Source organism: Sminthopsis crassicaudata, chromosome 3, assembly GCF_048593235.1.
Source record: "Sminthopsis crassicaudata isolate SCR6 chromosome 3, ASM4859323v1, whole genome shotgun sequence".
Taxonomy (NCBI): Eukaryota; Metazoa; Chordata; class Mammalia; order Dasyuromorphia; family Dasyuridae; genus Sminthopsis; species Sminthopsis crassicaudata.
Genome location: NC_133619.1, coordinates 33,105,546 through 33,126,268, shown reverse-complemented (window position 1 = coordinate 33,126,268; position 20,723 = coordinate 33,105,546). Strand labels below are relative to the sequence as shown.

The following is a 20,723-nucleotide window of genomic DNA, read 5'->3' as shown; positions in this document are numbered from 1 at the left end:
ATAGTACTGTTATTTGAAAAAAAAATTTACACTAAAAATAATTGTCTCATCTTAAATGTCAAATCTTAAATGATTTAAGATGAACACAATCAAGGCAGCAGTTCACCAATAAAGATGACTATATAAATATCAGCTACTGAAGAACTTGAAGAAGAGAGAATCTTCTAAGACCTTGACAAGATTCTCTAACTAAACCAATGCACAAGATGATTTGGGGGAAGCGAGGGTGGTACATGCATGTCAAACTCAGTCAGGAAGATTCATCCTTATGAATTTAACTCTGGCCTTAGAGTCTTATTGGTTGTATAACCTGGGCAAAGTCATTTAACCCCTTTTCCTTCAGTTCTTATGTAAAATGAAGTTGGCAAGAAAATGGAAAATCACTAACAAAACACCAAAAGGGATAACTGAACAATGAAATATTATGATATTTGGTGAATTCAAACTGAAGAAAGGCCCTAGATGAAGGCAATGAGATTTTTTTTTTTTTTTAATGTTCAAAATCAAGGAAGTAAAAGCCTTGCAGACTCCTCAGAAACTGCAAACAGGTACGTCATAAATATTTTCCTCTAGAACACTGGAAGATGCTGGAGAATATAAACAATGAACACCTTTTACAAGCTTATGTGAATAAACTTCTACAGTAGATGCAAATCTCAATTATGGAAATGAAGAAGAATTGAAATGAATATTCAATGTAGTTATGATGGTTGCTTATTAGATACAAAAGAGACCACTTAATTTAGCTAACAATGTTACTTTCAAGACTATACTCAAAAAATATTTTAGGTGCATTTAAAAAAATATATATGTTTTATTAGTGCTTTTGTTTTAAACCACAGTCATTTCTAGACTTCAGACAGAAAAAGGATTTCAGATCCCCTCTCCCTCTCCTCCCACCCTCTATGCCTGTCTGTCTGTCTGTCTCTCTCTCTCTGTCTCTGTGTGTATGTGTGTTTGTGTGTCTGTATGTGCATGTTTAGGAGGTTTTCCTGTTGTTATTGTTTTGGTTACATTGAGATATTTTTCTTTTAAAATATTAATTATGATGATTCAGGAAACTTTATAGTCTTGGAGAAAGAGTCCTGGTGTAATAGTCAAGAGATGGAGACTCTCTTTGTTTGACATTAAGTAATTTGGAAAGTCACTTAATTAACATTTCTGAGTCTCAGTCTTCAGAGTTATAAAATGGAAGATAGTTTGGACTTGTTTTTTTTTTTTTAAGTTTCTCCTCAATTCTAAGATTCTATCACTCAAACTCTTTAATTAAAACCCATTTAGTTAGATTTAATAAGAATCATTTAATTAATTAGAATCCATTAAAATATCAGAATATATAGTTCAGCCACTTAAAAATTATCACCTGCCATTTTGTCAAAAGAAGGCAGACTGAATCCTGTCTCCAACATTAATTGCTTGTCTATGTTTTTTTCCTTCAAAAATGTAAAAGGAAATGTAAATTTCCTAAGAAATGGAATCTCATAGATATATCTCCTTAAATGTAAAAACATAAATACTCCCCCATTTCTTTCTTTTACTAAGACTCCTCAAAGTCCAAAATGAAGAGGTGGGTAGAGGGAAGGGTCATGCTTAGAAATGGGAGTGGGAGAAATGTGATCTTGGTCAGCATTGGAAGTATAAGAATTTTGTGGTTTGTTTTTGTTCCTCTTGCAAGTTCTGGTTAGAGGTCTACTCTTCCTTTTCTATGTGAGCCCAAGGTCATCTTAAACTTATACCACAGCCATCAAGGCTCAGGAAGAGGAAAGAGCTGCATGACAGCAGCTATGACCACCAATGGGCTATAGTTATATGTTAGACAGTCCAGTGAACATCTGTATAACTGGAATAGTCAAAAGCATTATAATGGCTCCATAGAGTAGGCTAATAAGATATCAGTCCTACCAGGGTCATAAATTTATACACAGAATTAGGGAGTGAAAGCATAATCTGCTAAAGTAAATAGTGATCATCAAAGTTAACAGTTGTAAAGAAAGGACTCTGGGACATTTTTTCAGGTTCATTTAGATCAATTAGGATCACAAATTTGCATTTAGAATTTTGAAGGCAAAAACATAATATACATATTTATAAAACAATGAACTCCCTTCTTATATTTTCTTAGAACCCTTTGTCAGTTTGTTTAATCCCTGTCTTTTACCTTTTGTCAAACTCATTCAAGTACTGAGTACATCTCTCTTATTATGGAATAACATTCATGAATCTAAGGTTTATGCTACTTTTATTGTGTAGACTCTGGAACATCTTTTGTAACCTTTGGCTATACTAGATTAGGCTCCTGCTGGGCAGAGGACAGCTACTTGATTCCCTCAGAGACTCTAGGATTAAGCCTGAGGGGATGGGATTTGTTTCACTAAAGTTACCTCTGTGTTCTCCCTCTTTTGTGGTTATATTAGTGAGTCAGCCAGACAGCTTTCAGTTAGGGATATTTAAAATCAAGACAAAGGAAGAAGAGTTGATATAAAACATTACTCCACCTATTCCCAGCCCTCCAAACTCTGTGTAAACTCACACATGAGTGTGTACAGGTGTAAAAAAGATAATTCCCAGATCCTGAAAGTCCTTGTACTAGTTATTTCCCTGAAGTATTATAAGAGTAATTTTCCTGCTGTGCTTTTTGCACAAACTTAAATGTGTTTTCTTCATTACATTTAGTCTACCATTAGCTCTTAGTGAAGATACTGATGTCAGACATAGAAAAGATGCTGCTGTGACCCCAAGGAAAATGTCCAAATATAAGGATTCTTCAAATGTTTATGATGCTCTTTTTTTCAAAGGAGGAGAAAAAAAAAAAAGACCTTGCTAATGTCTCTGCTGTTCCCTCCTCCTTTCTCTCATACATTCCTTTTTAGGGGTATAACTAGAAGGCTGTCAGGCCTATGTTTCCAGGCTCTCACTATAAAATTCCAACTGCCTTGGTGATTCTACACAAACTCAGAGTGAACGACCAATTTACTCATAAAGAGAATTTCTGTTCCACCTAGGGAAGTATTCAGGCCATGTTAAAAACTTGTGCCTGTATTCTAATCTGATAAATGTATGAGTGCATGGTTTAATTATCTAAACTCACCTCTTACCCTTATAATTTTATGCCTAAAGCCTAACTAGGAAAAATTACTTGGACAGACAGGCCATTGAGCCAGACTATCGGTAAATATATATATATATATATATATATATATATATATATATAGGCAAGACATAGTAGATGGACAGCAACCTGGGCCAAAAATGAAGCAGGAGGAGAAGAGGTAGGTTGGATTGCTTTTGGGAAAGAAGGCAGGGCTTTTAATGACCCCAGTTTATCCTTCAAACAAGGACTCATTTTTTCTTCAATCCCAATATTCTTTGAATTCACATTTATGCTTTGACATGCTAACATACTATGACATACTAAGTCACAATAGATTCATGGTGGACAGAGTAGACAGTTACAAGTTTCCAAAGAAGAACCGCCCAAGAAAAGCAATGGAAAGGATATAATTACAAATAAAAGGACCAGAAAAGGTAGGCAGTCTTATGAGAGTAACCAACAGAATGGGGCTACACTAATATCAAGACTAAGTTCTGAATACTCATTTGTTGAACTGAATTGAAAGTAAAGGTAATAGTTATCAAGATAACTGCTTGAGAACACAGAGATTTTTTTGTTTGTTTATCTTTGTTTTTTTTTATTGAGGCAATTGGGATTAAGTGACTTGCCCAGGATCACACAGCTAAGATGTGTTAAGTGTCTGAGGCTAGGTTTGAACTCAGGTCCTCCTGACTTTAGGGCAGGTGCTCTAAACATTGTACCACCTAGCCATCCCTAAACTACTGAGATTTAAATCTTCTGAGTCCCTAGACAATAAGAAATTTTTGGATCCTTTCTTCAAGATTTGTGAGTAGAAGTATGTGTTGTTTTTATTCTAACAGCATAATCACAAAGGCTTTTAACATCCTAAAATGAAAAAGGCCTATTGTTTTATTATTTTATATGTTGTTACCATTTTAATTTCCATTTCATGAGTGAAACACAAAATAAATTATACAACTATTTTTAGAGCCCAAGACAGAATTATAAGTTATAAAAGAAAAAAAAATTTAGAAAAATAAAAAAGAGAAAATGCAAAAATAATCTTGTAAATTCAATGATGTAGGAATAAATTAAAAAAAAGAAAGTTGAGAACAGGTAAAACAATTTTAAAGTGAATTTTTAAAAATAGCTTTATTTTTTAATTATAATGCCTGGAAGCTTAGTTTTGAGTGCAGGGCAGATAGATAAGAAGGCTATATAATAGGTTCAGACCACTTCAGGTGAGACCACATAAGTTGTGGCCAGCAAGGACAATGACGTCTTGGTGCTGATGATTTTGGTAATAGCTTAGTATTTAGAGACTTTGGAAGAAGGAGGAAAGGTGGCAGATACACAAAATAGATGGATGGCTAACACAGGCACAATTTTGAAAACAGGTACTATGTACAAGGATTAGACAAAATGAAGCCATAAATGGCTTCTGCTAACTCACCATTTCATTTTTTTTTTTTTTCTCCTGAGGCTGGGGTTAAGTGACTTGCCCAGGGTCACACAGCTAGGAAGTGTTAAGTGTCTGAGATCAGATTTGAACTCCGGTCCTCCTGAATTCAGGGCTGGTGCTCTATCCACTGCACCACCCAGCTGCCCCTCACCATTTCCTTACAGATCACCATGGAAGTGCCAGAGGCACCTATTTAGCATTGTGGGGGTAATACTTACACATAATTTTGCTTGAGATACTACTAAGTAATACAATAACAGGCAAAAATTAGAACCAAGTTATTGCTATTTACAAACTTTGTAGACTATTAACTTGCAAGAGGATTTATTTGCATCATGAATATGGGGACAATGAAAGAAATTTCCCACAAAATCCTATCTCAAATGTATCCAGAAGGCCAATTGCCAAAAGAAATCTACTTATGAGTCATGAAAATAAAACAAATAATTGGAAAGCTAGTTCATTGATTTATTATTTTCTCTAAATAAATAAAAAATTTCAGATTCTATAATGCACTTCCCTAAAATCAGGTTAGTTTGTTTATTTCTTTAACTATCGTGACTAAATCTACCTAACATGATTTCAAAAAAGTCATAGCATTTAATATTTTTCACCTTAAAAATTTGAGTCTTTTAAAAAAAAAGCATAAAAATGCTTCTGCTAAATTCATATACTTAAAAGCATCACACAATATGCCCCATGGAAATGAATTTTTGTGTTATAATGATCATATAAATAATCAAATTACTGCCATTAGATGGAGATTTTAACCAGCCATAATTTATAGTGGAGAAAACAACAACAGAAAATAGCAATTGTTTGGTTATAATAAATTTCACTTTTCTATAATGGACAAAATGAGGCTGACTGTATTCATGAGATCCTGTGTGAGTGAGCAACCTGTTGGCCAATGACAATTCGTTCATACCACAGCTGGGTAAACCATCATTTCCTCCTGAGGCCCATGGAGGTCTGCTGTCCGACATACCAATCAAAACACTGTAAATACGACGCAACTCAAGCCGCATGCCTCTTTAATGAATGCGTACAGTAATTATGGTGGATGGATAAATGAGTTCAAACTAAATTTGTTAAGGTCTCAGAATGTTTGCCTTGCTCTTTGGCGGCATAATCCAAATATTTAAATCAGCTGCCTTCCATAAATTCTGCGTTTTATCCAGCATTGGGCTGCCTTCCCCTGATAGCAAGATTTAAAACAAATAGTATTTGCAAATTGTTAATGTATGCTGAAACAAAACCCTCCTGAAAGAGTAATGAACTGGGGAGATCAGTTCAGTGCTTTAGACTCAAATTAGCTTCAAAAGAAACAAACCAAAAAAATAAACAAAGACAATCATGTAAACATAAGGGATGGATAAATCTGCCCAGTAGTAGCATAACTTCAAATGTGAGGCTTTCAGCAAGGTAGTGTATTAGTTTAAAGGAACATTTTAAATCAATTTATTGGAGTCTTAATGGCCACTTCAATTGACTAATAGTGGAATAGTGGAAGGGATGGAAAGGAGGCCAAGTAGAATAGGAAAAGTGTGAGGAGAATTGGAAATAGTGGAGAGTATGGGGGAAAAGGGCAATACACAAAAGATTCATCTGGAAAACATCCTGGATGCCATGAGACAAAAGTGTGCAGTTTCTCAGAAAGACATGCAAATTGTATATGGGAGAGAAAGAAGAAAAAGAAAGGCAGTTTATAAATAATCCAGAAACAATGATAAGAGGTAACATTTATAAAGCACTTTTTATATATATTGCCTCATTTCATACTCATTAAAATCTTGTAAGGATTTACAGATCAGGAAATTGAGGTTACAAAATTTGCCACACAACTTGAAGATGTTGGAGGCAAGAATTGAATCCATATCCTCCTGAATCCAAAGGCAATGCCCTTGCTATTAAAATATCTTCAATCTCAAATACTGTAAACAAAATTAGCCGCAGGAATGAGACATTAGATAACTGTAATCTCTTCTGTAATTGATAGCATGGAATAGTGGATAAAGCCCTGAACCATGGGCAAGTCACTTCTGCCCTTCCCCTCTCTGTGCCTCAATTTCCTCATCTGTAAAATAAGGAGATTAGACTCAATGATCTTTAATGGTCACCTTCAGCTTGAAATCTACAATCCTATGGTCAAAGATGATCATTTAAAAAATGGAGACCACAAAAAGTAGTAGAAGACAAAATGTGATCATGTGTAAATCACCTGATGGGATTATGTCTAGAATTAACAAAACAGCTCATGGCATAATGCTGATAGTCTACAAAGTCACATGTAGAGGACTGCCCATATAGCTCAATGAAAGGGCAACACATGGGCAATTCACCCTACAGGCTGGTTTTCCACGGACCAGAGAGACCTGCAGTAAGATGAAGAACATGTTGGGTTGATCCGGTGGCTAAAACCTTTGTTCAATTTTGGAAACGATCCATACCTATTCTGGAAAGGGATAACACTGCTTTAAATCTAAGAGATAATTTTGAACAAGGGACAAAAAATAATGCAACTAAACACATAACTGCATACATAACCAATCCACAAAAAGGCTGTCTCTAGCCTTTCTAATTCAAGGCAACAAGCACTTAAGCAACAATTATATTCACTAGATATTAGGAATATACACATTAAAAATTGATATAAAGTGTCTATTTTCAAGAAGCTTATTATTTTATAAAAAAGTAAGACATGTACAGAGAACTTTTAATACCATGCAATATATATTATATATAACATATATAATATGTAATACTCTGCTATATATATATATATATGTACATACACACATGCACGCACACACACATATATTTATATATGCATATATAAATATATGTGTGTGTGTGTGTGTGTGTGTGTGTGTGTGTGTGTGTGTGTGTATGTATATGCAACAGGTTAGACAGAGATGAGTGAGTTTTGAAAGAAGGGAGCATTTATGACCAGAAAGATTGAGGGAGGCTTCATTAGAAAGATGCTAACTCCTAAGCTGGGCTTTGAAGGAAGAGAATGGATGGAATTTGTTCTAGATTTGGTGGGATGACCTGTGCAGATGAATTTGGATAAGAGAAAGACAAGCAAATTGGGTAGTATTTTGGTGTCACTAGTACAGGATTTTGCTTCTAAACAGTCTCTGTTTTTTTATATGCTGCCATCTTGTCATTACTGAATGTGATAATAAAAAGAAAATCAATTAAATAAACTAAAAAAACATTTAAGAGAATGCACCACTTCTCAATTGTAGTCTATAATCTCTCTATGAGAGAAGAGAGGTATGTTTATGCAAGATTAAGGTAAGAATAAAGAGAATTGTGGGAATGTAATCTGAAACAACCAATGTAAAGGCAAACTTTCAAGAGCTCACATCCATATTCATATTACATATCACTGAATATCAATAAGAAGAAATTGTGTTGTAGTTCTTTAAAAAAGTGAGGTCAATTAATAAAAATAAGTAAAAAATACAAAAGTAAGGTCAAAGGTCCTCCTTTGAGGAGGAATAAATAATTCAGGAATAATTAGAAGGCAATACCTGAGCTAGGAAAAGTAATTGTGACCAGGTCAAGTGATCTGCAAGAATGCTTACTAGGTTCCAGTGAGACCTAAGCCTACTCCCTTCCACCCTCCAGATGGGAATGTGGATGCTTGCTTGAAAAGTATTAATGTGATTGGACAGATCTGATAAGGAAACTGCACTATCTTTGTGTTTTTAAAAGTGTTGTGAATATGCTTAGGGACCAATCAGAAGGTGAGATAATGCATGGTAAGCTTTGGGTTCCAGAAGTCTGGATGACTGCTTGTTGGACATGCTATGATGGAGGAGGTGCCTTTTATGTAGAAGGAAGGACCACATGGCCACCGAAGTGCATTCCAACCTTCTCTCCCTACAGGACACCCCAAATGCTTCTATTTTTAACATTACCTTCAGTGACATTTATGTTTTGAAAGCTAATAAAATCTTTATTTTGCATTATATCACAAGAGTATCATAGTAACTGTAAAGTAAGTGTTTCCTCATCTTATATATGTAAAAACAGACTCAGAGAAGGGAGGTCATTTTTTTGATGGTCACCCAGGTAATGTTTCAGGATGGGCTCTCTCTCTGACTTGAGGCCCAGAATCATATCTTTGTATTTTCTATGATTGATCATTTCTAAATTGCACATTTAGGGCAGGATGACCCAGTTTATTACACTCTTTCTCATGTTATCCAGGCACCATTTTTGTATATGTATTGGTTTGTAAAATGTAAATGATTATTTAAAGCAAATTTGCTCAGAGAATCAAAAAAAGAAAATAATTCTTTTTTGCATATTGGCCTCAATATACCTCCCAAATTACTTCCTCAACTCATGAATCTGGGGGCTCTATTTTGTCTCTTTATGATCTTTTTTTTTGTTTTAAGTAAAAGAAATTGGAGACAGCTGTGACTTGAGTGCTTCAAAGGTCTGCAGAATGAGCACAGAATCTGGGAACTAGAGTTCATACCAGTGTTTGCCAAAAATCAGTTAGTGAGAGGCAAGATACAAAGGGACTATTTTGTCTACCTGAGCAGTAGCAAAGCAGCAGATCTGTAAGAATCATTCATCCAGAAGAGAGCTTGGTTGGGTCAATCTAAGTAGAAACTGAGTTAAGTTTGAGCCACTATTTATTTTTCCCCTCAGAAACTGATAGGGTATAGGAGAGAATATATCCCCAATGGTTGGGGGGGATAAAGGAAGGAATGACCTATTAGGATAGTAACTGTGAATGCTAAGATAAACAAATTTTATTTCATCCTAGAGAAAAATGAGGAGCAAATGGATGCTGTCATTTTTCCAAAATAATATCAAGTAATTTACAAACTCTAAAATACAATGCATTATTCATTTAGTCAGGAATTTCAACAATGTTTGTACATTTGTTCTTACTATATCTTTTCAGTAAATAGGCATCTGTAAAAAAGTTCATTAGTGTTAGTGAAGGAACTGAGGTACTCATCATCTAATAGGAAACATGTTGAATAGAGGCTCAAAGCAATAGCATAAGAGAAAAAATTCCCCCTAACTCCTCACCCTAGAACCTAGAAGAAGAGATGGAAACAGTTTTGCTCTGAGAGAAAGAATCCAGAAGCTCACTACAAAATAATATATTTAATATTCACTACTTAGAGAATATTGGCCAATCCATCTTATTGTGACAAAAGTATTTCAAAGTAAAATAATAATGTGAAATATACTAATGTTTTAACAAGGAGAGATGGTCAGTATCAAACTCTTAAAAGACCATTTATATTGGATTAACCGATCATTTTCTGGCCATTAGCAAACCCAAGACAAATATTAATGGTCCTTGTAGAGGAATCAATTTTTTCTTTAAACCAAGTAATACAGAAGCACCACATATGCAGAAACACAAATCATAGAAATCAGTGACAAAACTGCATCAGATTCTTCATCCTCTGGAAAGACATTTGGATTGGGCAAAGAGCTTTGCCCTTGCTGTGCAGGGAAATTTTTACATATTTCTATAAAATGTCATAAACAGTATAGCTTTTGAATATTTGAATATATACATGCATATACATCCACAAGATTCTGTTTCCTTCAGATTTTCTTGTCATTTTGTATATTTAGGATTCTGGGAGGGGGGAAGTATCGATGTCTTAATCCATCATTTGTCTGAGCAAATTTGCTTTAAATAATCATTTATATTTTAACAAACCATTACATAGGAGTTAGGCATAGAAAACAGTGATCTCTAGTCTTAGGGGAGTTACATCAACACATTTTTTTTGTTTTTGTTTTTGTTTTCTGACAATATCACACTTCTAAAATCTACATGGCACATATTTATGTTTTATAATAACATGAATCAAAACTAATTTAGATTCAAGAATTCAGTGGTATAAGTGGGGAAACCAAGTATCCCCCCCAAAACAAGGCTTGGAATTAAAGAAGGAGCTATGATTCCCAATATTAATATTCTGTTTGTGAATTGTATCTTTTGCATTTTCTGCCAGAAAACGAAATGCTTTCATTTCATCTACAAATATAAACTGGAACCATGGAATGAAATTACACAAAACCCATCCTAGATGCCCTCCTCTGGGAGGTTAAGGTTAGCTTTTGCTTTAAAGTGGTCACAATTCTAGGTAAAGTACTATAAACTAAAGATTTGGCACAATTTAATTACTTAATTGCTTACTCTGTCCCAGACATTGTTCCAGGTAGGCATATGAGGAGTACACAAAGAAATGAATGAAAATACATTTTACTTACGGGTGACAAGGATACTACATGTACAAAAGAAAATATAATGTAGTTAATTGGGAGAAGAAGAGGAAGAACATTAACTGGTGAGCTTAGGTAAGATTTCCTGGTGAGACTGAATTTAATCTGAGCCTTTAAGGAAGGCAAGGATTAGGAGAAGCTAAAATCATGAAGGATCGCATTCTAGATATGGGAGTTCTTTGGGAAGGCATAGGGTCAGCATATGTAGCACTTGGTACAGAGTGGGGGAATAATAATCTACTTTGACTACATTGGAAAGATCTTAAAAAAAGGAACAGGATAAACTGATCTGTAAGAGTAGTGAGGGGTCAAACTCTAGTAACTGTGAATGCTAACATAAAATGAGGGGCAAATGGATACTGTCATTTTTCAAATATAATATTAAGTAGTTTACAAATTCTAAAACAATGTATTATCCATTTAGTCAGCAATTATTTTAACAATATATAACCATGTCTTTTGAAATGATCATAGTAGGAAATATCCAACTTCAAATTAATTATTTAAGCTCCAGGTATATAAAGCATTTAAATCTAGCCCTCCACAATATCTCTATTCTAACTCGTCAGCCCCTCTTGGTGCTCATTCACGTGCACAGTGGACTAATTCCCTAAAAGAATGGCCTTAATTTCCTAAAGCTGGACTTAACCTCAGGGGAAGCATCTTCAGCTGCCTGCCTTTCTTCATTCGCTTCTAGGAAGGTAAATGAAAGTCAGTGAATTTGACACAGCCTACACAGCAGGAGAAATTAATTTACCAACTTAGAGATATTGGCATAATTTAGAGCATCCATATTGGGCTTTGGCTGGTCCTAAATGTAGAATTTATCCACTTCATCTTTTTAAATGTCTTTTTTTTTTTTTTTATTATATCACACATGGAAACGCTGATGAAAACTATTAAACTAGAAAATATTTTACGAAAGTCATAAAATGTTGGTTTGCATTACATTTCAGGCAAGAATTATGGCTAATCAGAAGCCTGGCTCATTATTTGTTTCATCTCTCGTTTGGCTTCTATGATGCTATATTGTAGCTTCAGTGGATTTGCAAAAGGTCATTCCCTACTATGCCTTCATCTTTGGGATGATTGTGTCCCAGGATCCCAAACCTCTAACTATTTATATTCTGGAGAAGATGAGACCTCCTGTGAAATTACAATTTAAATGTCAATTGATAAATAATCTTAAAGTCATAAAAATAATCTAGATAAAAATATGTACAAGTTAGACTTCTATAAAACAGGCATGAAATGAAGAAATTAAAAGATAAAGTGAAGAACTTTCATGAGAAATCACAAATTAGAAGAATTTAGTTAACAAGTAACAATCATTTTTCTCCTTTTTTTCTTCAATATTTTTTAGCAATGTTTTTGAAATACCTTGAAAATAGGGTTGGAATATTTAGTTGAAGGAAATTGGTTATTTGTTCTCAACACAAAATGTGGAGTGAAAGCATTTTCCTCCCTCTGTTTGTGTAAAACAGATTCTGTGCCCGAGGAAAATTATGGAAGTGGGGAAAAGAGGACCCCTCAGTCAAAATTTTGTAGTAAAATCAGATCTCTTACCTCTGCCACCAGTTGCTGAAGAGAAGGAGATGCGATAGGATGCAGGCTGGAGTTACCCCTTATAGGATTATGAAGACTGACATAAGCGACAACATTTTTCTGAAGCACTTTCTTGAAATCCTGTGACCAAAACAAGTAATCATTTTTAACAGACAATGAATGGTTGGACATCAAAGTATATTTGATCATCTTTGGCTTATACCCTTTCTCCTACTTAGGATCATAGGGTCAGGTTTAGAGCTAAGAGGGACTTTATACATTGCATAGCCCAGCCCCTTAATTCTACTTTTGAGGAAATTTAGGTTCATACAGATAAATTACCTTGCCCAAGGTCACACAAATGGTATCTGATAGAACCAGGATTCAAAGGACAGACCTTTGACTCTATTTACATCTATTTAGGGCCTATTTTCAAGCATCATCTACATGAAATCCATCGAAACAACTTCACTTACCTTTACTCTTCATTGCAATAAACAAAAGTTTTAATTGTGTTGCAGGTATGTGAAAAGAGAAAATAGCCCATAAAAAAGGGGGGGAAAAGCCCGCAACATTAGTTCTAGGGCAAGAAATAGGTTCTGGTATGATTTGAATTTGCCACATCCTAATAATAAGATGCTAGGTGAATCATTTCCTTCTCTATGTTCCAGTTCCCTTACCTTTATAATAAAAACAACAAGATTTTCCAGTTCTATTGAAGTCTAGGAGGTGTGCTTCGACTTGGTCCTAAGAGAATACATCTTATGAAGCATACTTTGACTTGTACTAAAGAGAAGCCATATTTTACAAGTAAATATTGTCAGATGGATAATATACTTGATTATGCCTTAATTCAAGAATTCTACTTCAGAATGGAAAGGCCTATTTTCTTTATTATTGTCATTAGTTTGTTTATAATTGAAGTGAAGAAGTAGTAGGTCCAAACCAACATAATGGTTCCAAAAATGTATTTTTTTTTAATGAATTCTTTTTTTGTGTGTGAAATAGTTCTTTAGACAGACCAAAATGGGTATAATAAAAAGATCATTCAATTTTCCCCTCTCTTTCCATTAATGCAAAATTCTTTATAATTTCTGTTTTGTGATCCTAACATTCAATGATGCCACCAATCAGATTTTCTATTTCAGTTTTTGGAGGGTCTTCTTGTATCCTAGTAATATGGTGGATATCACTGGAAATAGAATTCGAAGGACAGATATGCAGAAGAATATAACATTATGAGGAATGAAAGCCTGAAGAAGTTATTTTCCCTAATTCCAATTTTCCACATTGTAGCGAGCTGTCGTCTCTAGAAGCTGCTGGATCACTCTCTGGGAAGAGATCTGCTGTGTCTACTCAAATCTCTCAGACAGATTCTTCTTCCTGTAACGAACCGTTGTCTCCAGGCAGTTGCTGTTAACTCTTGTCCAAAGAAGTGACTTCCCTTCCTGCAGAGAGCCCCGTCAGGCCTGATGTAATGCAGAGAGTCTTCTTCTTTCTCTGAGAGTCCTCTCTTTTATTCTCCCAGAGAATGGGCGTGGGATAATGCAAGGGCTTCTGGGAAGAACCACCCCAGCCAATGAGCTTGCCCCCTCTATCAAGTCAACCTGAGTTCTCACCTTGTAACTATCCAGACAACCTCAGTTCTCACTTAGTAATCCTAACATCTCCCCCTTTCTTTTGATTTAGAACATAGGACAATCATGACCTTGAAACATAAATCCATCAATATGAGAAGTATTACAGATAATTACATAAATGACCTTGAAACATAAATCCATCAACATTCCCTTAATTTTTAAAGCATCTCTAACTACATAGAAATGTCATGCTTTAGCTAGGTTCTACAATAATCACCTCTTCCCCTCATAATCAATTAAGTGAAAGCACAATGAACTTTCACCAACTTTCAATAAATATTCAATTTTTGTGATAGAGTTGGGGATGATTAAGGCTAATACTAGAGGAGAAATTTTTTAGACTGTCAGGTTCTGATTATAATTTACTTGTATGTGTTATTACAATAACCTACTAATTGATCTTTCCCATATCTCTTCTCTCAAATCCATTCTCAACATTGCTGCCAAAACTAAATTCATAAGGCATTTATTAAATGCCTACTATGTTTGTGGCCTTATGCTGGGAGCTAAGTCAAGACCAATGGATTAGTCACATACTATGTTGATGGTAATATACTTCCCAGAGTAAAGAAGATAAACTAATCAGGGATTTAGCAGTAACATTTGCTAATGAGGAAGAAAGAAAGACATTCTAGTGAAGATATTGTGTAATGAGATTTCTACTCTAAAACTTAGACATAAATTTAGTCAACTCACTGATATCTGAATTACTCTAAATCTTGCTTTCAAGTTTATTGATCATTATAGTACCTAATCTGCTTAATTATAGCTTTGAGTCTCAAGGGATTTGGGAATAAGTAGAATTAAATAATAGAATATGACAAATCAACTCAGTTTTATGGCCTCCTCTGCTCCAGACATGATGGATGATCAGAGAAAGCAAACTAGGTTGGATTGGGAGATTACAGAATTTTAAAAAAAGAAAGAAAGAAAAAAAAAAATCCATCCCTAGGTCAAAGTGCTTTTGAAATAGGCATTTATAATAGCAAATAGAGAAAAGAAAATAGATGACTTCCCAAATCACTATCACTTGGTTATTCTTTTTTTTTTTTTTTTTTTTTTTTTTTTTTTTTTATTATATATATATATATATATTTTATAATATTATCCCTTGTATTCATTTTTCCAATTTACCCCCCCTCCCTCTATTCCCTCCCCCCGACGACAGGCAATACCATACATTTTACATGTGTTACAATATAGTCTAGGTACAATACATGTGTGCGAATATCATTTTCTTGTTGCACAATAAACATTAGAATCCGAAGGTACATGCAACCTGGGCAGACAGATATTAGTGCTAACAATTTTCATTCCCCTCCCAGTGTTTCTTCTCTGGGTGCAGCTACCTCTGTCCATCATTGATCAACTGGAAGTGAGTTGGATCTTCTTTATGTTGAAGATTTCCACTTCCATCAGAATACATCCTCATACAGTATTGTTGTTGAAGTGTACAGTGATCTTCTGGTTCTGCTCATTTCACTCAGCATCAGTTGATGTAAGTCTCTCCAGGCCTCTCTGTATTCCTCCTGCTGGTCATTTCTTACCGAGCAATAATATTCCATAACCTTCATATACCACAATTTACCCAACCATTCTCCAACTGATGGACATCCATTCATCCTCCAGTTTCTAGCTACAACAAAAAGAGCTGCCACAAACATTTTGGCACATATATGTCTCTTTCCGCTCTTTAGTATTTCTTTGGGATATAATCCCAGTAGTAGCGCTGCTGGGTCAAAGGGTATGCACAGTTTGATAACTTTTTGGGCATAGTTCCAGATTGCTCTCCAGAATGGCTGGATTCTTTCACAACTCCACCAGCAATGTATTAGTGTCCCAGTTTCCCCACATCCCCTCCAACATTTGTCATTATTTGTTCCTGTCATCTTAGCCAATCTGACAGGTGTGTAGTGGTATCTCAGAGTGGTCTTAATTTGCATTTCTCTGATCAGTAGTGATTTGGAACACTCTTTCATGTGAGTGGATATAGTTTCAATGTCTTCCTCTGAGAATTGTCTGTTCATATCCTTTGACCATTTATCAATTGGAGAATGGTTCGGTTTCTTATAAATTAGGGTCAGTTCTCTATATATTTTGGAAATGAGACCTTTGTCAGAACCTTTGTTTTTAAAAATATTTTCCCAATTTGTTACTTCCCTTCTAATCTTGTTTGCATTAGTATTATTTGTACAGAAACTTTTTAGTTTGATGTAATCAAAATCTTCTATTTTGTGATCAATAATGATCTCTAGTTCTCCTCTGGTCATAAATTCCTTCCTCCTCCACAAGTCTGAGAGGTAGATTATCCTCTGTTCCTCTAATCTATTTATTATCTCCCTCTTTATGCCTAAATCATGGACCCATTTTGATCTTATCTTGGTATATGGTGTTAAGTGTGGATCCATATCTAATTTCTGCCATACTAATTTCCAGTTTTCCCAACAGTTTTTTCCGAATAATGAATTTTTATCCCTAATGTTGGAATCTTTGGGTTTGTCAAAGATTAGATTGCTATCACTTGGTTATTCTGACAAAAATATAAACATACTATGAGCTAATTTTCTAAGATCACAATCGTAGAGTGAAGTGTAATACACATTTAATAGGACTCTAGGAAAATATCTGAATACTAATAAATTTAGTATCTATCATGTTACCATTTATGTATTTAATTCTCAGACACTTACTAGCTATATTACCTGAGCAGGTCAATAAATACTGTTTGCCTCAGTTTCCTCATCTGTAAAAAGAGCTGGAGAAGGAAATGGCAGCCCACACCAGTATCTCTGCTAAGAAAACCCCAAACAGGGTCATGGAAAGTGGGGTATGGCTAAAACAAGTAAACAAGCAACAGACAATGTTTATCAAAAGGTTTAAGTTTTAAAATTCAGAGGGGGTTTAGGAGTCATTTAGCCCAATCTAAGGACATTGGGAACATAGTAGGGAATTATGTACAAAACACTAGGTTGAGAATTGGATTCTCTGGGTTCTAGTCCTGGTTGTGTTCCTATATGCCATAGAACTTTGATCACATTGTTCCATTCCTGAGTCTTATTTCCTTATTCTATTCAACACAATTGAAATACTATGCAGTGCAAAACAGCCATAATGGCACAAAGGTCTGAGTTGAAATCCTATGATCTCCATCACTTCTCTCTGCCCCCAATAACTTTCTCAGACTATAAATGGCAGAATAGGTGACAATCTGCCTGGATCCAGAGGATCCTCCTCTCCAGCAGTTTCCAATTCCAATGAAACTACAGATCTATTTCAAAAAAGAAGGGTATATGAAAATGGAAAATGACATTCTTTGTGCTTAATAAAGCCTTTTCTCAAGGAAGACTTCTTGGAACTTCATCAGTCTTGTAGTGAATATAATAGTGAATAGAAGGATTTAAAGAGACAAAGATTTGGAGGGAATGCATTCCAGGCATGGGAAACAAATACATATACAAATGCATGAAGATGAGAAAGGGAAGGATAAGAATGAGGAATAAGTATGATTTGCAGAGATCTTAGAGTCTGAAATGCCATACAGAGCTGATCTCAAAGTGAGAAAAACCATCCTTCAGGCTTTCATTCAAGGGAAGTCACCCATTTCTAGGAACACTCTGTCCTGGTGAATCTCAACCATCTGCTGATCCAGGCTTGGCACTGTTTTTCATGAGAACTGTGAGGTTGAGGGCACCATCTTCTATCTCTTTTCTTTTTTATGAACTGCTAAGAACACCTATGGTACTTGGACCAGATTCACAAAACAATCTGAGTGACACTCTTGCCCATGGTGGGGATGTGTTAGGGTTACAACTTGTAATACATTGCCTCCATTAGGAACAGATAATTGCAAAGACCCTTCCAATTTAAATTAAAAAAGAAACATAAGTGGGTATAATTCTTTCTGGGCCCAAATCTCATTAGCTACAAGTTTGAATAGAAATTCTTAGAACAGACTGAGAAGAAAAAATTTCTAGAATATAGGTCTTATGATTAAAAAAAAAAACTAACACTAGGAAAAGGTTGTTCTTTCTTCATTGTTCATTCTTTTCAATTGCAACAGAAAGTTCCAAAGAAAACTGTGTCACAAAAATGTCTGTTTGACTTCTCACATTTTCAAAGAACAAGATAAGAAGTAGAAGTTTGAGAAGTTGGCTCTTTTGAACTGACATCTTCCATCTTAAGTACAAATTTATGTATTTAAAATGCTTTATCTTTTTTTCTCCTAAAATAGTCAGCTGAATCAGTTCTTTCAATATGAAACAACCATCAATATTTTATTTACATAATAAGCATATTCCAATGATTAAATAGGACTAGACGAATTTCTATAGCCAGAATACATTTTAGTAACTTTAAGTCACTACTTTCCTCTCTTTCGAAATGATATGTTGAACAAAGGAACTGTTTAAATATGTACATCTTGTTACTCTTTAGGCAGTGTTCATGAATTCCTGCAGATAAAAAAAGAAATTCACCTGATGGCTAATCTTTGGGCCTCTCCAAACACCTGGATTTATTTTCAATTAACAAATCTATCATCCAGCTTCAGGCTTGTACCTAAAGCTTCTTCAGGTTGGTAAATCAATCAATCAAAAATCATTCAACAAATATTGAATAATCAGCTTCTGTGAGCTTTATTATAGAAAGCTTTGGAGACATACAGACAAAAGTCTTTGACCTCAATGATCCACATTCTACTTGACAAATGTAGAGCTGTCTTGAATGAGGTAATTGGGTAAGGTTTTTTTTGTGAAGCCTATTGGGGCAAGGGAATTGGTGAACATTGTAGTATTACATACCTAGAACTGGACGAGATCTCAAGTGCCATGCACTCTAACTTTTGTAGTCATTTTATAGGTAGGGAAACTGAGGCCTGCAAAGGTTAAGTGATTTATGCTCAAGGTCACACAGACAGTATGCATCAGAAGTGAGATTTGAACACAGGTCAAAGAAAAGTCATACTGATAAAATCATAGATCTTATTAATGAAACTAGGAAAACAAAGGAATGTCCTATAAATATTTTTTCTTGGTTTCTAAGAATGTTTTCCTTAAAAAACTGTGATTTTTAAAACCTCAACATCCAATGCTCTCACATATTATACTACCTCCTACTATTTTAATTTCTACTAAAATATATATATATATATATATATATATATATATATATATATATATATATATATATATATATATATATATGTATATATAAGTATATGTATATATGTTAATATTAGTTATATTATATTGTTTTAGCCCAAGAAAATATATAATACACTTTCCCTAGGTTTCTTTTTACCTCTGCCCATTCGTAGGAGCCAATATTTCCAAATGTTGTTCCTCCCCATGAGCACAGGATGATGGTCCGATCAGGTCGCCAGCCTCTTTTCACTTTTAGCATCAAGGCCTGGATAAATGCTGTGATGATGGCGGTTCCACTTGCCCATTCTTGTCCATTGTAACCATAAGGACTGTGATGGTGGCTGCCCACAATGACATACCGGTCTGGGGAAGAAACATTTTTATAATTAACCCTCAAGAATAAATTTATTAGCCATGTATTAAACAGGAGAGCAGCAACTGAATCAATGTTTACCCCCAATTTTCACTTTTTTGGTCCATTCTCCTGCTCTGCACATATCAGTGTGTGTATGTGTGTGTGTGTGTGTGTGTGTGTGTGTGTATTTGGTATATATCAAATACATATATATCAACTATATATAAATATACATATCACATGTAACACACACACACAGCTGTAGATTATAGTTTAATGATGTAGCCAGGATTAGGAGATAACACATTTTTCTTTGAAACATTCATTAAGCAAACACAAAAATGGCAGCAAACACCTTTGTGCAACATTTTCTGGAAGTATTGTGGGAAGAACAGCCTCTGTGTGTTCATAAAATCTTAATTAACTGTTGCCTGATGGGTCATCTTTTATGGAGATTTGGAAACATGGTCATTGAAATTAAAAAATATCAAATAAAAATGGATTGTCTTATAAATTCCTTTTTACCCTCAGGGTTAATTGGTTTTGTAATGTGGCTTACTAAGTTTCTCCTCTTTGCCTTACTAAATGGGGAGAAGTGGACATTCAGAAAAGGAATTTTAAAACCATTTTTTGATGCACAGTAGGATGTATTTAGAATATATAAAAGGGAGTGTACCTGGGCGGGGATTTCAAATCCCACCTTTAACTGAGTTAAAGTCCACTTGACAGTAGACAAGTTATTTAATTTCTTTAAATTTTAGGCAACTCCCTAACTGATAGACAAGTTATAATTTACCATAGTTCAGGAGCAGTTGTCACACTGAAAAAAAAATAATCACATACTTTTGATAGTTTGAATTTATTTCAACCAACTTTCCAACATTTATCTGGCATTTATATAGGTCTTCATGGCTCACGAATACAACTGCTGACTCAGGCCTAGAATTAGAAAGTATGAATAAAACTAGAATAAAACTGCAGTATGGTTGGCTGACTTCTGCTATTATTGATTATGATTGATTCTAAGTCTAGTGCAATATTTATTTGACCAAGTGACCCTGAACTACCACGGGAGAAAGAACTTATCTGAGATTCATAAGCTTTTCTGTTAATTCGTAAGATCATAGATTTAGAGATAGAAGAGACCTCAGAAATCATTTAGTCCATTCTCCTATCCTACAAATGAAATTGAGATCTATGGAGGTGAACTGCCTTACCCAGGATCATA

The 20,723-nt window shown here is 34.7% G+C and overlaps 1 protein-coding gene across 7 annotated transcripts in view; it reads right to left on the bottom strand.

Annotated features, from left to right (window-relative positions):
- The window catches only part of NAALADL2 (N-acetylated alpha-linked acidic dipeptidase like 2), a 1,407,963-nt gene that overhangs the window by 313,613 nt on the left and 1,073,627 nt on the right, over positions 1 to 20,723 (bottom strand). For all 7 annotated transcript variants that reach the window (XM_074298220.1, XM_074298221.1, XM_074298223.1 and 4 more), the window contains 2 exons: positions 19,298 to 19,503; positions 12,381 to 12,500 (listed from right to left, as the gene is read on the bottom strand). In XM_074298220.1, coding sequence (XP_074154321.1) covers positions 12,381 to 12,500; positions 19,298 to 19,503 — 326 coding nt within the window. The remainder of the gene's footprint in view (positions 1 to 12,380; positions 12,501 to 19,297; positions 19,504 to 20,723) is intronic.